General features: G+C 46.6%; 1 protein-coding gene across 2 annotated transcripts in view; it reads right to left on the bottom strand.

Moving 5' to 3' along the window:
- The window catches only part of tagapb (T cell activation RhoGTPase activating protein b), a 104,257-nt gene extending 97,424 nt beyond the window's left edge, over nucleotides 1-6,833 (bottom strand). The window contains exons 1-2 of one of the 2 annotated variants that reach the window (XM_085981529.1): nucleotides 3,836-6,833; nucleotides 2,679-2,849 (exon numbers count right to left, since the gene is read on the bottom strand). In XM_085981529.1, coding sequence (XP_085837655.1) covers nucleotides 2,679-2,770 — 92 coding nt within the window. In that variant the 5' untranslated portion in view covers nucleotides 2,771-2,849; nucleotides 3,836-6,833. Of the gene's footprint in view, nucleotides 1-2,678 lie in introns of both variants that reach the window. The other variant, XM_085981530.1, reaches the window with a different exon arrangement.
- Between the last annotated feature and the right edge of the window lie 11,955 nt (nucleotides 6,834-18,788).

The raw sequence follows: 18,788 nt of genomic DNA, 5'->3' as shown, positions 1-18,788 counted from the left end.
CTCGTAGAGAATCTGCCAGTCCTGCCCCGAATTGGCAGTGCTTTGACAGCTTTCTTAATTCGGTGAGGTAATCAGCGTTACTTTCATTCTTGTGCTGATTCCTCCTGAAGAATTTGAATTGTTCCGCTATCAGCAGCGGTGTTGGGTTTAAGTGCTCCTGTAGGGTATCAATAATCTCCTTAAAATTCTTGTCCATCGTTTTGGCTGGAGTGATTAAGTTTCGTAACAGCCCGTATGTCCTTTCGCCCATCAGATTTAGAAGTACCGATGCCTTTTTATCATCCTCTACTTCATTCGCTGTGCAATATACTTCCACTCTTTCCACATATGTGGTCCAATCCTCTATATCACTATCGAAAGCAGTAATATTGCCAGTCTTAGGCATCCTGAAAATCAAAAATGGCACCTCCCGCGCTTTCCCGCCGCTGCCGCTGCTGACAACACTGTTCTCCGCGGTTTTTATTTACACAGATATTTTTAATAGTTGGAGACTCGTTCCTGCCGGACTCTCTGGGACTTTTCCCTCCCTCTGCTTGGTCCGAACGCCGACCTGCTTTGCAGCGCCGGCTGTCTCCCGAGTGCTCCACCCTCCATCTCTGTTTGCCTCCGCCTTCCGCCTCGCTGCTCGGCCCCGCTGCAGAGCCACCCGATCGAGCCCCAGCCCGCTGCCCAGGAAGGATTAGTGCAGTACCTGCCACCAGCCCGGCTAGCTGGTGAACTCACAGTTTTTTTTTTCTTCTTCGACCTTCGTCTGAGGAATCGATCTCCTTGAGGTGCTGCCGAATTGCAGGTAAGTCCGTTTCCAATTCGTCGCCACTGTTGTATCCGTGTGTTAATGGAGACACGGAATGCAGGAGTTGGTTTAACAGGTGTTTACTGAACAAAGTCTGGAGGTGAACTAAAAGATACAAGATGCTATACAGGCTTATATACCCGAGTGGTCACTACCGGTATTACAGTACACAGGGGCTCTTAAAGGTACATACACTACAGATTAGCCCTTACATTATGCTGCCCTGATCTGGGATGACATGCCTCCCATGTTCGATTAGCCCTTACATTATGCACAGAGCTGAATGTGCGTATGTGTTTCCAGAAAGGACCATGGGTGCCGGATGACAGTTGGCCATTGGGGCTTTGCACACCCTCTGGCCATAAAGTGAGGTCCAGATGGAGTGATGAAGATGATTCTGAAAAAGGCACTCAGCCTGACGACCCGAGTGAGGTCGTTGAACTTCTTCCTGCATTGCACAGGAGTCCTGGGAACCATGCTGCTGGAAACCTCCCTCCAAGCTCTGCGATAGTCGCTGTGTTGAGGCCTCCACCCATTCTCTGGGTAGAGTACAGACTGCCTGCGCTCCACCACGCCAACCAGAGCATCCAATGCCCCCTCGCTGAAGCACTGCGCTCTCTCCCTGGCCCTCTCCATATTGATGCAGTTGTCGACGCCACAGGTAGGTTACCGCCGAGTTTGAGGCCCACGAGGCGCAGGGTGCGGCTGGAGATGATAATCGATCCGCCCCTTTAAGAGCTGGCCGGCGCCAGCGTGTCTGGCTGAAATCGATAATTGACAACATCTGCGCTGCGCCTGCTCGCGGAGAAATTGCGTCGTGCCGCCGGATTAGCGCCTTAGGACTGTCGTGCAGTGCCTGATTTAGCGCCGCAATCACCTTCAGGGGCGCAGCTACCCATATCGCTCGAGGTGGCGATAAATTGCACCTGGCGCTAAACTTTGCGCACCGCCAATACTAGCGCCCCAAACGGGGCGATACCGAATTTCTCCCCCCTTATCTCAACCCGTGATCCCATCCCCTTCCGAGATGCCCACTCAAGCTCAACCTGCTTGACTCTAAGATACGTTTTTGCAGCTTCCATCTTCCACTCTTTGAAATCTGGCCTAATGTGTGCTTGCTCCTTCCACTCTAGCATTGGAGCCCTCAGTCATCGCACCCCCCGCAGTCTGGAACTCCTTCCCTAAAACCTCCCTCCCCCCCGACTACATCTCTTCCCATCTTCCTTTAGACCTACCACTTTCACCACACCTTTGGGCACGTCCTTCTTATTCTTGCTCCACATGCATTGGGACATTTTGCTACGTTAAAGGCACTGTATAAATGTTAAGTCGTAGTATTGGCTGAACATTTTAGTTAAGTCAAGTTGCCAGCTGGTCGCACTCTCACCTCTACATCAGAGGATTATGGGTCTGAGTCACGCTACAGGAGAGTACATAATCTAAACCAACAATACAGTGCAGTACCGAGGGAGTGCTGCATTGTCACAGTTGCTGTCCTTCAGATAGCATATTAAACTAAGGTCTGGTCTGCCTGTTCAGGTGGCCATTAAAGATCGCACAGCACTATTTTGAAGGAAAGCAGAGAGTTCTCCTGGGGTCATCGCCAGCATTTCTTCCACAACCAACACCATTAAAAAACAGATTAACTGCTCATTCTTCTTATTGCTGTTTGTGGAAACCTGCTCTGTGCAAAACAGTTGTGGTGTTTGCCTGTGTAACAACAGTTCAAACACTTCAAAATAATTCATTGTACATGAAGTGCTGAGATGGGATAAGTTGCTCTATAAGTACAAGTTATTTTTTAATTCCAGTCTTTGGTATGTATTTCTTGAAAGAAAGCAACATGATAGATAATCCTAAAGTGGAGGAATTTGAAAACACTTACTTTGATTTGGCAATCGCCAGCATGTCATTGAACAAGAAGAGGTGCCTGTCCTTGGTCTTCATTCCTACTGTTAACTCCACGCAGTCCGCCATGATGAACTCCGAGCTTGGATTGGCTAGTCCCAAAACAAAAGGGCATTGGTCCAAAGATATTGGCAAGAGTGCATTTCCTCTGTAAAGAGAAAGATTTGTTTTGAATTACTGGAATCTGAACATAGGAACAGGAGGAGGCCGTTCTGCCCCTCCATTTAATTAGATCATGGCTGATCTGTATCTTAACTCCATTTACCCACCTTGGTTCCATACCCCTTAATACTCTTGCCTAACAAAAATCTATCAAACTCAGTTTTGAAATTTTTCATTGACCTAGCCTCAACAGCTTTTTGGGGCAGGAAGTTCCAGATTTCCACTACCGCTTGTGTAAAGAAACGTTTCCGAACATCACCCTTGAGTGGCCTGGCTCTAATTTTAAGGTTATGCCCTCTTTTTCTGGACTCCCCCAGCAAAGAAAATAGTTTCTCCCTATCTACCCTATCAACTCCTTTAAGCATCTTAAACACCTCAATTAGATCACCCCTTAATCTTCTATACTTTAGAGAATACAAGCCTAGTCTATGCAAACTGTCCCCATAATTTAACCCTCTAAGCCCCGGTATCATTCTGGTGAATCTGCGCTGTACCCACTCCAAGGCTAATAAATCCTTCCTGAGGTGCAATACTCCAGACAAGGTCGAACCAGAGCTTTATATAACTGTAACATAACTTTCACTATTTGTACTCCAGCCCCCCTTGAGATAAAGGCTAATGCCACCAGCTGAAATCCAAGCACATGAAAACAAATACAACTTACCTTGGCTAGACCCAAAGATTGTGGTCCATAGAAAGTATGGGGGAGAAATTCAGTTGTTAGCGCCACCGATTAATGCCTAAAGAGGCCGAGAAGTGGGGCGCTAGCCAATTTCCAGGCGGGTGCAGGGCGCCTAGCGCCTCGCCCCATATTGAGCATGCATTTAGCGCCGGCGCTAAATCTAAGCGCCCGCTCATGGGCGCAGGCTGATTATGACGTCATTTGAGTGTGCAACACCTTTTGGGCGCCCCGGACCAGAAATTCAGTGGCGCCCCCCTCCATAGCGCCTGGCGCTAATAGTGACAGCTTACCTGGAGCCTTACCAAGTCGCTCTCAGGCTGGAGGAGCGTTATTTAAAGGGGACTGGTGTGGTTTAAAAGCGGCAGCCATTTTTAGAGCACAACTTCCTCGAGAGCTACAAAGAGTTGCTGAGCTGCACACTGAGAGCCATTTGACCACTAAGCCAGCGCAGGCAGACGATCTTCAGCCTTCTGACCATCACCTTGCTGTTGGTGAGCCTTGACAATGGGGAACCTTCCTGTGGGCACTTATTATGGGGGCTGCATTGGAGGGGAACGTCCTGCTGCTGAATCATCTGGAAAGGGCACTGAGACGCTGGGAGAGGGGGGCGGGCATGGCCAGATGGAGGAGGGCCAACAGACGTCGCCACAGCAGACCTTACGCTGGCAGGGTTTTCCGACAGCAGTTTTCCTACATGAACATGCTGGAGGAGCAGTGTGTCAGAAGGCTGCGATTTAGAAAGGAGGTGGTGACTGAGCTGTGCCAGCTGCTTCACCCAGATCTGCAGCCTCAGATAAGGTGCAGGACATCTCTGTCGGTGGCTGAGAAGATGCCTGCTGGCCTGAACCTCTACGCGAGCGGCTCTTCTCAGGCTGCGCATCAGAGGCTGATCAGAAGTAGCTTCTAGGCCCCTCTCACGGAATACTTGCTGCCATTCCAAGAACAGGAATGGAACCGGTCTGATGCCCCCAAGCCTGTGAAGAGCAAGATGCATGTAAATAGCAGGCATGGCCATTGTAAATGAAGAAAGTGTTTCATTACACAAAATGTGGTTCCTTCAAACATGAGAAAGCTATGGCAACAGAAAGCAAAACTAATACACTGACACATAACTGCCTCTCACACCCGGGAGACTGTCCAAAACATAAATCACATTCCGACCATCTTCCTTGGCCTTGATGCCACTGCACCAACCAAAGCATCCAATGCCCCATCAGTGAGGCGTTCCACCCTCTGCCTCACCCTTTCCATGTCTTGCTAGGCTGGTGCGCCACAGGTAGGCTCCCACCGCTTTGAAGGCCTACAAGGCAGTGTGTGTGTCTGGTGATGCCAATTGACCTGCCCCTTCAAGAGCTGGCCGGCGCCAGTGTGTCTCAGGGAAAGTGATTATTGACAGCACCGTCGCTGCGCCCCGCCGCCGCGAAATTGGGTTGCGCCGCTGGGTTAGCGCCTTAAGAGTAGCGTGCAGCGCCTGATTTAGCGCCGCAATCACTTTTAGGAGCGCTGCATCCCAATATCGCGCTAGGTGGCGCTAAATTGCGCCTGGCGCTAAACTTTGCGCATCGCCAGGACTAGCGCCCCAAACACGGCTATACCGAATTTCTAGGCCTATATGTTTAACAAAAATCACGCCCATTATTTAAATGAGTAGGTTCAAGTATTGGAGGTGAAGGAAAGGTGCATATTGTGTGGACAGTACTTTCCCATTGAGAACAGTCTTTGTGAAAAAGTGTTTGGCAAACCAATTTCTGTTTGTGGGAGAAGGGCAGCAACAGGTGGCTAACTGCCAGAGACATGAAGATACATTTCAACATGACTAATATCTATTGTAAAATCAATGAAAGAAGAAAAGCAGTCTAACAATATTTTCCTTTTAAAATGATGTTACTTTTTTATGCCCACCTGAGAGGACAAACAGGGCTTTGGTTTCACATCTCATCCAAAACACACATCTGATACGACAATGCAGCACTCCCTCAGGACTGCACTGGGTGTAAGCCTAAATGATATGCTCAAGTCTCTGGAGAGGGTCTTAAGCCTACAACCTACTGACTCAGTGGTGGGGGTACTACCAGTGAGACAAGGCTCTGAGGAAAAACAGAAAAACGAGTCTATTTCTGTGGGATTTGCAGCCGTGTTTGTCAACGTCAGGTTATATCCAGGTCAGCTGCATGGAGACTGAAGGCATCTCATTAGCTTAAGAAGCCTGAGTGGTTTGACGTGGGAGTGATGATGAGCAGCAGCAGAATCCTGTTACGTGGAAGCCGTGTGCTGAGATGGAACTAATGCCATCCCACTAATAAGTTACACTGCATCTGGTGGGCTGGATTTCAATTTACATTCATTTGCATAAGTGTCAAAAATATGTGCAGTCTTGGATATTTCCAGTTATGAATTGCAAGTGTCGTAGCAATCTCCAACTTACTTTGCACTCTCACCTGCATCCAGGGTATTCCCCCTCTCTTTACTGCAGTAAGTTAATCTGCCCACTCTAATCACAAATTCCCTCAGTTCACTTCCTCGTAACATTTGCAAATATCTGTTTGGGTTTGGTGCGATAAAACAATCCTATGAAGATTCTGAGATGTTGACTACATCAGCAAAATATTGAAGAAAAATGGATAGAACTCAATTGGGGCAGTGGGAAGGGGTAAATTTCCTCTTTAATACTTATCACAAAACTGTAAACGTGTTCTTTATACATGAGTTTACGATTTCACTTCAAATAGCAGATAGAGGAATTGTCTCTTGTGTGAGAATGAATAAACACTGATCCAATCAAGGGATGCAGAGAGTATAAAAAGGTTATCCAATTCAATTTGACATAAGATTCTGTTTTATTTTCTGCTGTGGTTGAAGGGTTAAGATGATGTGGGAGCTGGTGGACACCATTGATGCTCATGGTGATCACATTTGCAGTAAGTGTTGGCTGCTCAAGGAATTCTGGCTCCGTGTTGATGAGTTGGAGCCCGAGCTTCTAACACTGAGACACATCAGGGAGGGGGAGAGTTACCTGGACTCTGTGTTCCAGGAAGTAGTCACACCAATTAGATTAACTAATTCAGAAGTAGTCCGTGGTCAGGGACAGGAGGGTGTGACTATGAGTGAGGCAGGTACGGGGATCCAGGAGGTAGTGTTGGAGGAGCCGCAGCCCTTGCTCTTGTCCAACAGGTTCGAGGCTCTTACTCCCTGTGAGGACAGGAGCAGGGACTGCAGGGAGGATGAGCAACCTGGCCACAGCACCGTGGAACGGGGGGCCATTCAAGTGGGGGGAGTAAAAAGAAATGTTGTAGTGGTAGGGGATAGTATCATAAGGGGGATAGATAGGGTTCTTTGCAGCCGAGAGCGAGAGTCCCGGAGGTTGTGTTGCCTGCCCGGTGCCAGGGTTAAGGACATCTCCTCTGGGCTGGAGAGAAACTTGGAGTGGGAGGGGGAGGATCCAGTTATCGTGGTCCATGTTGGTACCAACGACATAGATAGGACAAGGAAAGAGGTTCTGCTGAGGGGGTATGAGCAGCTAGGGGCCAAATTAAAAAGCAGAACCATAAGGGTAATAATCTCTGGATTACTACCTGAGCCACGAGCAAATTTGGCTAGGGTAAATAAAATCAGAGAGTTAAATGCGTGGCTCAAAGACTGGTGTGGGAGAAATGGGTTTTGCTTCTTGGGACACTGGCACCAGTACTGGGACAGGAGAGAGCTGTTCCATTGGGACTGACTTCACTTGGCCAGTGCTGGGACTAGAATCCTGGCGAATCGAATAACTAGGGCTGTAGAGAGGGCTTTAAACTAATTAGTGGGGGGGAGGTTTCAAGAGAGCGAAAAATAAAAATGTCAGCGGAGAAGGCAATAGAGCAAAGCAGCAGTGGGGAAATTAAAAACCAGAGCGTGTCAGGAAGGGACAGAATATATAAAGATAAAGGTAAAGTAGTAAAGGGGGTAAAAGCAGGAATAAATTGTCACAAAACATATTTAAAAGTTCTTTATCTGAATGCACGCAGCATTCGTAACAAATTAGACGAGTTTACGGTACAAATAACTACACATGGGTATGATCTGGTGGCCATTACAGAAACATGGCTGCAAGGTGACCATGACTGGGAACTAAACATCCAGGGGTATTTGACTATTAGGAAGGACAGATACGAAGGAAAGGGAAGTGGGGTGGCTATGTTAATAAAGGATGGAATCACTGCAATAGTGAGAAATGATATTGGGTCAAAGGATCAGGATAGTGAAACAGTTTGGGTGGAGATAAGGAATAATAAGGGGAAAAAGTCACTAGTGGGCGTAGTCTATAGGGCTCCTAACAGTTGCAACTCTATTGGTCGGAGTATAAATCAAGAAATAATTGGGGCTTGTAATAAGGGAACAGCTATAATCATGGGAGATTTTAACTTTCATATTGACTGGACAAATCAAATTGGGCAGGGCAGCCTTGAGGAAGAGTTCATAGAGTGCATTAGGGATGGGTTCCTTGAGCAGTATGTTACTGAATCAACCAGGGGGCAGGCAATCTTAGATCTGGTCCTGTGTAATGAGGCAGGATTAATAAAAAATGTCCTAGTAAAGGATCCCCTTGGTATGAGTGACCATAACATGGTTGAATTCCAAATTCAGTTGGAGGGTGAGAGAGTTGGATCTCAAACCAGCGTGCTAAGCTTAAATAAAGGAGACTATGAAGGCATGAGAGCAGAGTTGACTAAAGTGGACTGGGAAAATAGATTAAGGTGTAAGATGGTACAGGAGCAGTGGTGTACATTCAAGGAGATATTTCACAACTTTCAAGAAAAATATATTCCACTGAGGAAAAAGAGGTGTAAAAGAAAAGACAGCCATCCGTGGCTAAGTAAGGTAATAAAGGATAGTATCCGACTGAAAACAAGGGCATATAAAGTAGCCAAATCTAGTGGGAGGATAGAAGATTGGGAAGCATTTAAAAGCTAGCAAAGAATAACTAAAAGATTAATTAAGAAAGGGAAGATAGATTATGAAAGTAAACTAGCAAAAAATATAAAAACAGATAGCAAGAGTTTCTACAGTTATATAAAGAGAAAAAGGGTGGCTAAAATGAATGTTGGTCCCTTAGAGGATGAGACCGGGAAATTAGTAGTGGGCAACATGGAGATGGCAAATACGCTGAACAAATATTTTGTATCAGTCTTTACAGTAGAGGACACTAAAAATATCCCAACACTGGACAAACAGGGGGCTATAGTGGGGGAGGAGCTAAACATGATTAAAATCACTAAGGAGATGGTGCTTGGTATGATAATGGGACTTAAGGCGGATAAATCCCCTGGACCTGATGGCTTAGATCCTAGGGTCTTGAGAGAAGTAGCGGTAGGGATTGCGGATGCATTGGTGGTAATTTTCCAAAACTCCCTGGATTCAGGAAAGGTCCCAGCAGATTGGAAAACTACTAATGTAACACCCTTATTTAAAAAGGGAGGTAGACAAAAGGCTGGAAACTATAGACCTGTGGTTGGTAAAATGTTGGAGTCCATTATTAAGGAAGGAGTAACAGGACATTTGGATAAGCATAATTTAATCGGACAGAGTCAGCATGGTTTTATGAAGGGGAAGTCATGTTTGACAAATTTGCTCGAATTCTTTGAGGACGTAACATACAGGGTGGATAAAGGGGAACCAGTGGATGTGGTGTATTTGGACTTCCAAAAGGCATTTGACAAGGTGCCACACAAAAGATTACTGCACAAGATAGAAAATTCGGGATTGGGGGTAATCTACTGGCATGGGTGGAAGATTGGCTATCTAACAGAAAACAGAGAGTTGGGATAAATGGTTCATTCTCGGGTTGGCAATCAGTAACTAGTGGTGTTCTGCAGGGGTCAGTGCTGGGACCCCAACTCTTTACAATCTATATTAATGATTTGGAGGAGGGGACCAAGTGCAATGTATCCAAGTTTGCCGACGATACAAAGATGGGAGGGAAAGCAGTGAGTGAGGAGGACATAAATAACCTGCAAAAGGACATAGACAGGCTAAGTGAGTGGGCAGAAATTTGGCAGATGGAATATAATGTTGGAAAGTGTGAGGTTATGCACTTTGGCAGAAAAAATCAAAGAGCAAGTTATTATCTAAATGGAAAGAAACTGCAAAGTGCTACAGTACAAAGGGATCTGGGGGTCCTGGTGCATGAAACACAGAAAGTTAGTATGCAGGTACAGCAGGTGATCAGGAAGGCCAATGGAACCTTGGCTTTTATTGCAAGGGGGATGGAGTATAAAAACAGGGAAGTCTTGCTTCAGTTATACAGGGTACTGGTGAGGCCACACCTGGAATACTGCGTACAGTTTTGGTTTCCATATTTAAGAAAAGATATACTTGCTCTCGAGGCAGTTCAGAGAAGGTTCACTCGGTTGATTCCGGAGATGAGGGGGTTGACTTATGAGGAAAGGTTGAGTAGGTTGGGCCTCTACTCATTGGAATTCAGAAGAATGAGAGGCGATCTTATCGAAACATATAAGATTGTGAGGGGGCTTGATCGGGTAGATGCGGGATGTTTCCACTGATGGGTGAGACTAGAACTAGGGGGCATAATCTTAGAATAAGGGGCTGCCATTTCAAAACTGAGATGAGGAGAAACTTCTTCACTCAAAGGGTAGTAAATCTATGGAATTTGCTACCTCAGAGAGCCGTGGAAGCTGCGACATTAAATAAATTTAAAATGGAGATAGACAGTTTCCTAGCTGATAAGGGAATTAAGGGTTATGGGGAGCGGGCAGGGATGTGGACGTGAGTCTAGGTTCGGATCAGCCATGATCTTATTGAATGGCGGAGCAGGCCCGAGGGGCCGTATGGCCTACTCCTGCTCCTACTTCTTATGTTCTTATGTTATGATGTAATCTCATGGATTGTTGCTTTTCTCTGGGATGTAGTTAACCAAACCATATACAGTATGAGCCTAGGACTCTGCTTGATGCCTCCATCACCATTGCCCTGATACTGAACCCTCAAATATAACCATACAGCACTTTCTATTGCCCCATCAGTCAGACCACTTTTGAGGCAACACCAGATACTGCCCCCCGTGGAAGGCAGGCTTGGATCAGGCTGGTACTGCTGCATCAGGGTCATTTTTTAAAACGCCATGAAAGATTATGGTGTCATTTCCAGCAGTTGCATTCAAACTCGAGATTTTTGTGGTAATCTTTACTAGTCCATTGGTTCAGTGCAGTTCTGTACTGAACTACTGAGCTTTGTGTGTTTCAGTGGTACATCCTGAATTAGCAATTTGTAATGTCACATAACCACTTGGTTCAATGTGATTTATAAGATTTATTACTGGATAAAAATGGGTCAATGATCTTGTTAGAGAATTTTACACAGGCTGATAACGGCATTCTACCAGCCCAACCAGAGAATACCATGGCCTGAATTACTAATTCATTCACGGGAGACATTATTTGGTAAAATATGACCAAAAGAGAGTGGGGCTAAATTGGCCCACATAGCACCTGTTTTTTGGTGCTATGCCTACATAGAATTACATAGAATTTACAGCACGGAAAGAGGCCATTCGGCCCAACTGGTCTGTACCGGTGTTAATGCCCCACACGAGCCTCCTCCCACCCCTCTTCATCTCACCCTTTCAACATATCCCTCTGTTCCTTTCTCCCTCATGTGTTTATCTAGCTTCCCCTTAAATGTATCTATGCTATTCGCCTCAACCACTCCCTGTGTAGCGAGTTCCACATTCTGGGTAAAGAAGTTTCTCCTGAATTCTCTGTTGCATTCATGTTGCAAAGTTGCAGAGGAGCGCCAAACAGACAGATATCATCAGTGCGGATAAGCATTTACTGAAGGCCAACTAAGACTTCAAAATGGGGTCCGAGATGCGCGCACACACCTCCGATGGGAAGTACGCACAATACCATCATGATAAATGGGTTTACGTGTGTGCGCCTGTTAGAATAAAATTTTGCTGGAAAAGACACAAACAACAAATTCGCTGACTGGGACTAATTGAATCACTGCACAATGAGGCATGCCACGCCAACGCATGGCTGGAACAAAGTTCACCTCGTGTCCTGTTATCACAGTCCCAAGAATTAACAAGGTTCACTGGTATCCTATTATCGAACTAATCACATTCCACCGGTGACAAGGGACGAAACAAGACAAAACGAAGACCTTTCACAATCACTGAGAACTAACAAGGTTCACTGGTATCCCATTATCGAACTAATCACATTCTGCCGGTGACGCGGACGAAACAAGACGAAACGAAGACCTTTCGCAATCACTGAAGAGGCAGAATTGGCAACACGAGTGTGTAAACTCCTGACTGGATGAAAATAATGATATGCGCTAATAAACGAATTGATTGGATGAATGTAAATGATCTAAAACCAACTTCTTGGAATTGTATATAAGCTCGGCACGTACTACAATCGAGGAGAAGGTGCTCTCGCAGACCGTGTGGTTGCAGACGCTTCTCCCAGAGTTCTGTCATTTAATAAAGTTGTCTCTCTTACTCAAAGTCTAGTTTCCGAGGAATCATTTTTCCTACAACAAATTGGCGCTGCGAGCAGGGTGCCACGGAGCTGAACAGTCGTTCGAATCAGTGACCAGGGTGAGTAGTCAGATTTTTGACCGCCCATAAATCAGAGACACTCGACAAGGCGACTGGCTGGCGAAGCGGCACCAAAATGAATCTGGGACACAGACTGAGTGCGTAAGAGACACTACTTGATTTGTATTTGTGTATTTGTATTTGTGTAATAGTAACTAAGAAAAACCTCGGACCAGGAGGACACTTGTCTCAGACACCTAGCCTCAGGCCGGTTGTTAAGAGGGCAAATGCCCCACGCGAAGGCCAGGACCATGAAGTAGGTGCCGAGATTCCAAGGTGTTCTAAAGTCGTGATACTAGTCGAGTATGGTTAACATTTTTCTGCATTATATCATGTTGCTAAGTGAACTAGGAGATTATTAGTGTCGGTGTTGTAGGACCCTGATCAGGTAAACAGACACCGGGGAGGGGTAGAAACCCCGTCCAACAAGCAAGCGTTATGTGGTGTATGTAACCTGTACCACCTTAAGAGAACTACCTTAAGAAGATGGACTACTTTCTCTTGCTACTGTATATTGTAGTACCGGTGGTGACCACACCGGTATATAAGCTCTGTGTAGTAATTTGTAAAGCAGTTCAGCCCTGACCTTCAAGTAGTAAAGACCTGTTTAAGTTTTTCCTGTTGTCTGTGTCCACTTATTTAAAATAAGTATATCTGGAACACACAGACTCAACAGTGGCGACGAGTCGATCTTACCCAGCGGCAATTGCATCCAAGGCAGCTTCGTCCCCAGAACGGGCGTCGAGAAGAGGCATCCGCCCTCATCATCCTGCTGAGCACCGCATTCGCACGGGAGGCATCGAGAACCCGGGTTGGAATTGCTGACCACGAAGTCCACCATCAGCGACAGGCAGTGATCATCCTTCTTCCACGGCGGTGGGTAAGCCGATCTAGCGACACGGGCAGAAAGTCGGCCGCGTTGTCAGTGGAGAAGGGGGGCGAGACTGGAGGAAAAAGGGCGGAGAACTCGACCGCAGCCAGTGTAAAGGGCCGGCCTGCAATCGGAACAGACGCGCAGCAAGAAAGGAAGCGCTAATACTCACGAGGACAGCGGGGAGTAAAAGCAGCAGCGTCGGGGGAAATTAAGGACCGTTGGGAGGCGAGAACGGCAACAGCGCGGTAATCGCCATTGTAGCCAGCGGGGGAAGAAGCCAAGTGCGGGAAGCCGCCATTTTAGTCGGCGCAGGAAGAAGACAAGCGCGGGAAAAGCCGCCAAGCGCGGGAAGCCGCCATTTTGGAAAAAATAAAAAATAAATAAAATACTTAAAGAAACTTACAAGGATGCCTAAAAACGGTAACATCACTGCTTTTGATAGCGATGTCGAAGATTGGGCCACGTATGTGGAGCGTATTGAAGTTTATTGTACAGCAAATGAGATACCGGCTGAAAAGAAAGCACTAACCCTATTAAACTCGATGGGTGCGAAGACGTACGGGTTATTAAGGCACCTTGTAACACCAGATAAACCGGCGGATAAGACTTTTGCGAATATTGTTACTATCCTGCAAGAGCATTTAAACCCCACGCCGCTGCTGATAGCGGAACTATTTAAATTTTACAGAAGAATGCAGCTGAAAGAGGAAAGCAACGCTGAATTCTTAATTGAACTGCGCAAGCTATCAAAGTACTGTCAGTTTGGTACAGGACTAGCAGATGCTTTGAGAGATAAGTTCGTGTGTGGACTATTAAAAGAAGGAACTCAGAAGCGACTGCTAGAGGAAAAGGACCTTACGCTAGATAAAGCTGTCACCATTGCAGCATCGCACGAGGCGGCAGCACGAGGCACCGTGGAAATGCAGCTAAGGCCATCGGAACTCAGCACCAATCAAATGGCATTGGGTGCAGTAAAGTGCTATCGTTGCGGAAGGACAACGCACGGTCAGAACCAGTGCTGGTTCAAAGATCAAGAATGCAGAAAATGTGGCAGACTCGGTCACATAGCGAAAGCATGCCGGTCAGGAAAGAAGACCAACAACAAAAAGTCACCACAGAAGAAGTACAAAAAAGTACACAAGGTGACAGAGAACAGTTCGGATGAACAGAAGACGGATTCAGACTCCAGCAGTAAGGAACTGGGTTGTCTAAGAATACATAATGTGGGTAACACAGCAGACCACCAAACTATTTGGGTTACACTCCAGATAGCAGGAGTCCAAGTGAAGATGGAATTGGACACGGGATCGGCATTGACGGTCATGAATAAGCAAGATTACAAAAGGTTATTCTCACACATTCCCCTAAGGGATACGGAGATTGTATTGAAAACATACACGGGGCAAAGAGTATACCCCATCGGAAAGATAAAAGTAAAGGTGGTCCACAAGGGTAAAGAAAGCAAAGGAATGGACTTGTATGTGTTACCTGAGGGAGGTCCACCACTACTGGGACGGGAATGGATCAGGAGAATAAATATGGACTGGCATTCCTTAAAAGCACTAACTGTAGATTCCGGTAAAAAGGACGATGTCAAACCTAAACGACTGTCCAGAATATTGGACGATGCTAAGGAGGTGTTCCAACAGGGACTGGGAACACTGAAAGGAATTACGGCAAACATCAAGGTTGAAGAACATGCAAACCCGAAATTTTTCAAAGCCAGACCGGTACCTTATGCGATACGACCTGCTGTGGAAGCTGAGCTGGAAGGGCTAGAACGTTCAGGAGTACTGTCAAAGGTGGACTGGAGCGAATAGGCCACGCCCATTGTTCCCGTCATGAAGCGTTCATTGAGCAACAAGCCGGGGGAACCGGGGAAGGTTCGCATCTGTGGCGATTTCAAGATCACTGTTAATGCGGTTCTTCACACGGTGCAATGTCCGCTTCCGCGGATTGAGGATATCTTCGCTTCGTTGTCTGGCGGGAAACACTTCACCAAGATAGACCTGGCGCAGGCGTACTTACAGATGGAAGTTGATGAAGCGTCACGCCAGTATCTCACGATCAACACGCATAAGGGCTTATATCGGTATAATAGACTGGTTTTTGGAGTGGCATCGGCTCCAGCGATTTGGCAAAGGGCCATGGAGCAGGTATTACAGGGAATTCCTGGCACACAATGCTATCTGGACGACATTCTTATTACAGGAGATGATGATGAGGAACACCTTGCTAATTTGGAACAGGTGCTCACCAGATTGAAAGAGTATGGACTTCGAGTTAATCGCCAGAAATGTGAGTTCTTTCAGAAGCGAATCTCGTACTGTGGTCACGTCATTGACCAGGAGGGGCTTCACAAGTCACCTGACAAGATCGAAGCTGTTGTGAAGGCTCCCGCTCCGGAAAATGTATCCCAGTTGAGGTCGTTCCTAGGGTTGATTAACTATTACCATAAGTTTCTGCCAAATTTATCCACGGTGCTACACCCGCTGAACGCTCTTTTACAAAAGGGAGTGCCATGGAAGCGGAGCAAGGACTGTAAGCGGGCTTTTCACAAAAGCAAGGCATTGATCACCTCTAAGGAAGTGTTGGCTCACTTTAACCCAACGCTGCCTATTCGTTTAGCTTGTGATGCTTCTCCATATGGTATTGGGGCAGTGCTATCACATAAGTTGCCAAATGGCTTGGAAAGACCAGTCGCGTTCGCATCCAGATCATTGACCTCCGCTGAGCGCAACTATGCTCAGATAGATAGGGAGGCTCTCAGCCTCGTGTGGGGAGTAAAAAAACTTAATCATTACCTGCAAGGCCAAAAGTTTACGCTGCTGACAGACCACCAGCTGTTGGTTTCCATTTTTAACCCTAAGAAGGGTGTTTCGGTGATGGCAGCGCAGAGGCTCCAGAGATGGTCCCTTTTCCTAGGGGCACATTAATATGAGATCGAATTCAAAGGTACAAAGCAACATGGTAATGCTGATGGGCTGTCGCGCCTGCCACTACCTACAGCAGAAGAGACACTGACAGTTGACCCTGTTGAGTTATTTCACTCGACCATCATCGAATGTTTGCCAGTCACCAATGCGAGTATTGAGAGAGAGACCAGGAACGACCCGACACTGTCTCGGGTCTACGAATTGACAGTGAAGGGATGGCCAGCACATGGCGAACCACTGTTACCGGCATTCTCAGCCAGACGAGAACAGCTGTCCGTTTGTCAAGGAACATTGATGTATGGAACAAGGGTGATTATTCCTCCTAAATTAAGGGAGAGAGTTCTAAAGGAACTGCATGAAGGTCATCTGGGGGGAGTCAAGATGAAAAGCCTTGCTAGGGCTTATGTGTGGTGGCCAGGTATCGACAAACAAATAGAGGACCTGACTAAAAGCTGCTCAGGGTGCCAAAAAGTTCAAAATGCACCTCCAATTGCACCGCTGCATCCATGGGAATGGCCGTCAACCCCATGGCAGCGTGTACATATCGACTTTGCAGGTCCATTCATGGATTCCATGTTTTTGATAGCGGTAGACGCACATTCTAAATGGCCAGAAGTGATTAAGATGTCGACCACTACCTCGGAAAGGACGATCGCTGTTCTAAGAACCATATTTGCAAGAAATGGATTGCCAGAACAGATATGTTCAGACAACGGACCGCAGTTCATGTCAGAAGAATTCCAGAAATTCATGAAGAAGAATGGGGTGAAACACTATACATCTGCCCCATATCATCCGGCTACAAATGGGTTGGCCGAGAGATTTGTACAAACGTTCAAAAAGGCGATAAAGGCCATGAGCGAAGACCATATTAAACTACAACACAAGGTGGACAATTTCCTAATGGCATATCGAAACGCCACACATGCAGTGACAAATCAAAGTCCTGCCATGATGTTTTATAACAGGAGGTTGCGGTCCAGGTTGGATTTGTTAAAACCAAATGTGCGTAGGGAAGTCGAAAACAAACAGTTCCAGCATGTAAATAACAAGACCACTCGGAGTTTCGAAATAGGACAACCAGTGTTAGCCCGGGACTATAAGAATGAGAAATGGCAATCTGGAACAATTCGTGTCAGACAAGGACCCCTGATGTACACGGTAGAGATTGGTGAAAACGTAATACGACGTCATGCTGACCAACTTGTAGAATCGAGAACAAGGGTCGAACCCATGGCTACGGCAGAGACACCAGTGGAAGAAATTATTGAACCTGTAGCATCTACCTCAAACGCGAATGTACATGAGGATGTTCAATCCATAAGAGATCAATTAGAGGAGTCACCCCAGCAACCAGAATCAGAGACCCCTGAAAGGCGTTATCCAACTCGGATCAGGAGGCCTCCTCAGAGACTGAATCTTTGAAGAGTTGCATGAAAGTTGTATATATGTTATCCATGTTATGTTTAAATTGGGGTGTACACTGTTAAGCTAAAAAGGGAGGAATTGTGGTGTATGTAACCTGTACCACCTTAAGAGAACTACCTTAAGAAGATGGACTACTTTCTCTTGCTACTGTATATTGTAGTACCGGTGGTGACCACACCGGTATATAAGCTCTGTGTAGTAATTTGTAAAGCAGTTCAGCCCTGACCTTCAAGTAGTAAAGACCTGTTTAAGTTTTTCCTGTTGTCTGCGTCCACTTATTTAAAATAAGTATATCTGGAACACACAGACTCAACACGTTACACGTCCGGGCAGTTTTGAGAGAAAGTCAAACCCGGACCTCTGAGAACGCTGGCATAGAGTGCGACAAGAAGCTCGGGTATTCTCGGAAGGAAAGAATAGGGGGGCTCTCTAAGGAACAGATCTCCAGACACGAAGGAATGATCGGTGAAGCAGCGGCGATGTCAGGTGAGGAAGTTAAGAGGGAACCTTCGGGCTCCCTCACATATTCTTATATGACAAACCGACAGTCGTTAATTAAGAAGATGCAGAAAGACGGTTGGAATGTGTCACAGACTTTAGAACTCCAGAGAAGCTAGCGACAAACCCCAACAGGTAGCAGTAATTAAGATTAAGGCATATCAGAGGGAACCGGACCGGACTAGCCCGGACTGGTTAAATCACCAGGGGAACCAGGCTGCGGACCAAGCAGCACAAAGGGCGCTAGAGCAAGAAAGGATCGAAGAAGTACCAATAGCCGCTGTGAGCAGCTCCGAGGACGAGATAAGTATTGACGAACTCCATGAGGACACCCCCGACGCCGAAAAAGGTACGTGGGAAGAACAAGGCGCAAAGCGGGGAAGCGATAATGTCTGGCGAAAGGATAACAGGGTAATGGCCCCCAAGTGCATTCAAAATACGCTATTAGAACTCCACCATGGGCTTGTACACTCAGGGAGAGAAGCAATGATGGGAAGCCTCAGCAAAGAATGGTGGTGGAAGGGGATGGGAAGAGATATCGCGAGATACTGCCATCGATGTATCACCTGTGCGCAGTATAACCCCGGGCGACCCATAAAGGTCAAAATGGGACATCAACCAAGGCCACGAGGGCCCTGGGAGCATATACAAATAGACTTCACAGGTCCCCTTCCACCGTCACACGGCAAAACATACTGCCTCGTGGTCATAGATCAATTCACCCGCTGGGTAGAGGCTTTCCCCACGCGAAATTGCACCGCTTTGACGGTTGCCAGAGTCTTAGCTGAAGAAGTAATCCCCAGGTGGGGAATACCAATTCAAATGGACTCTGATCAAGGTACCCACTTTACCGAGAGTGTCATAAAAATGGTATGCCAATTAATGGGAATTAAACAAAAATTCCACAT

The sequence above is a fragment of the Somniosus microcephalus genome, chromosome 3 (genome assembly GCF_052327205.1).
Source record: "Somniosus microcephalus isolate GS21.2 chromosome 3, FLI_Smic_1.0, whole genome shotgun sequence".
NCBI lineage: Eukaryota > Metazoa > Chordata > Chondrichthyes > Squaliformes > Somniosidae > Somniosus > Somniosus microcephalus.
The sequence above is the reverse complement of the archived record's forward strand: the minus strand, read 5'-3'. Positions and strand labels throughout refer to the sequence as shown.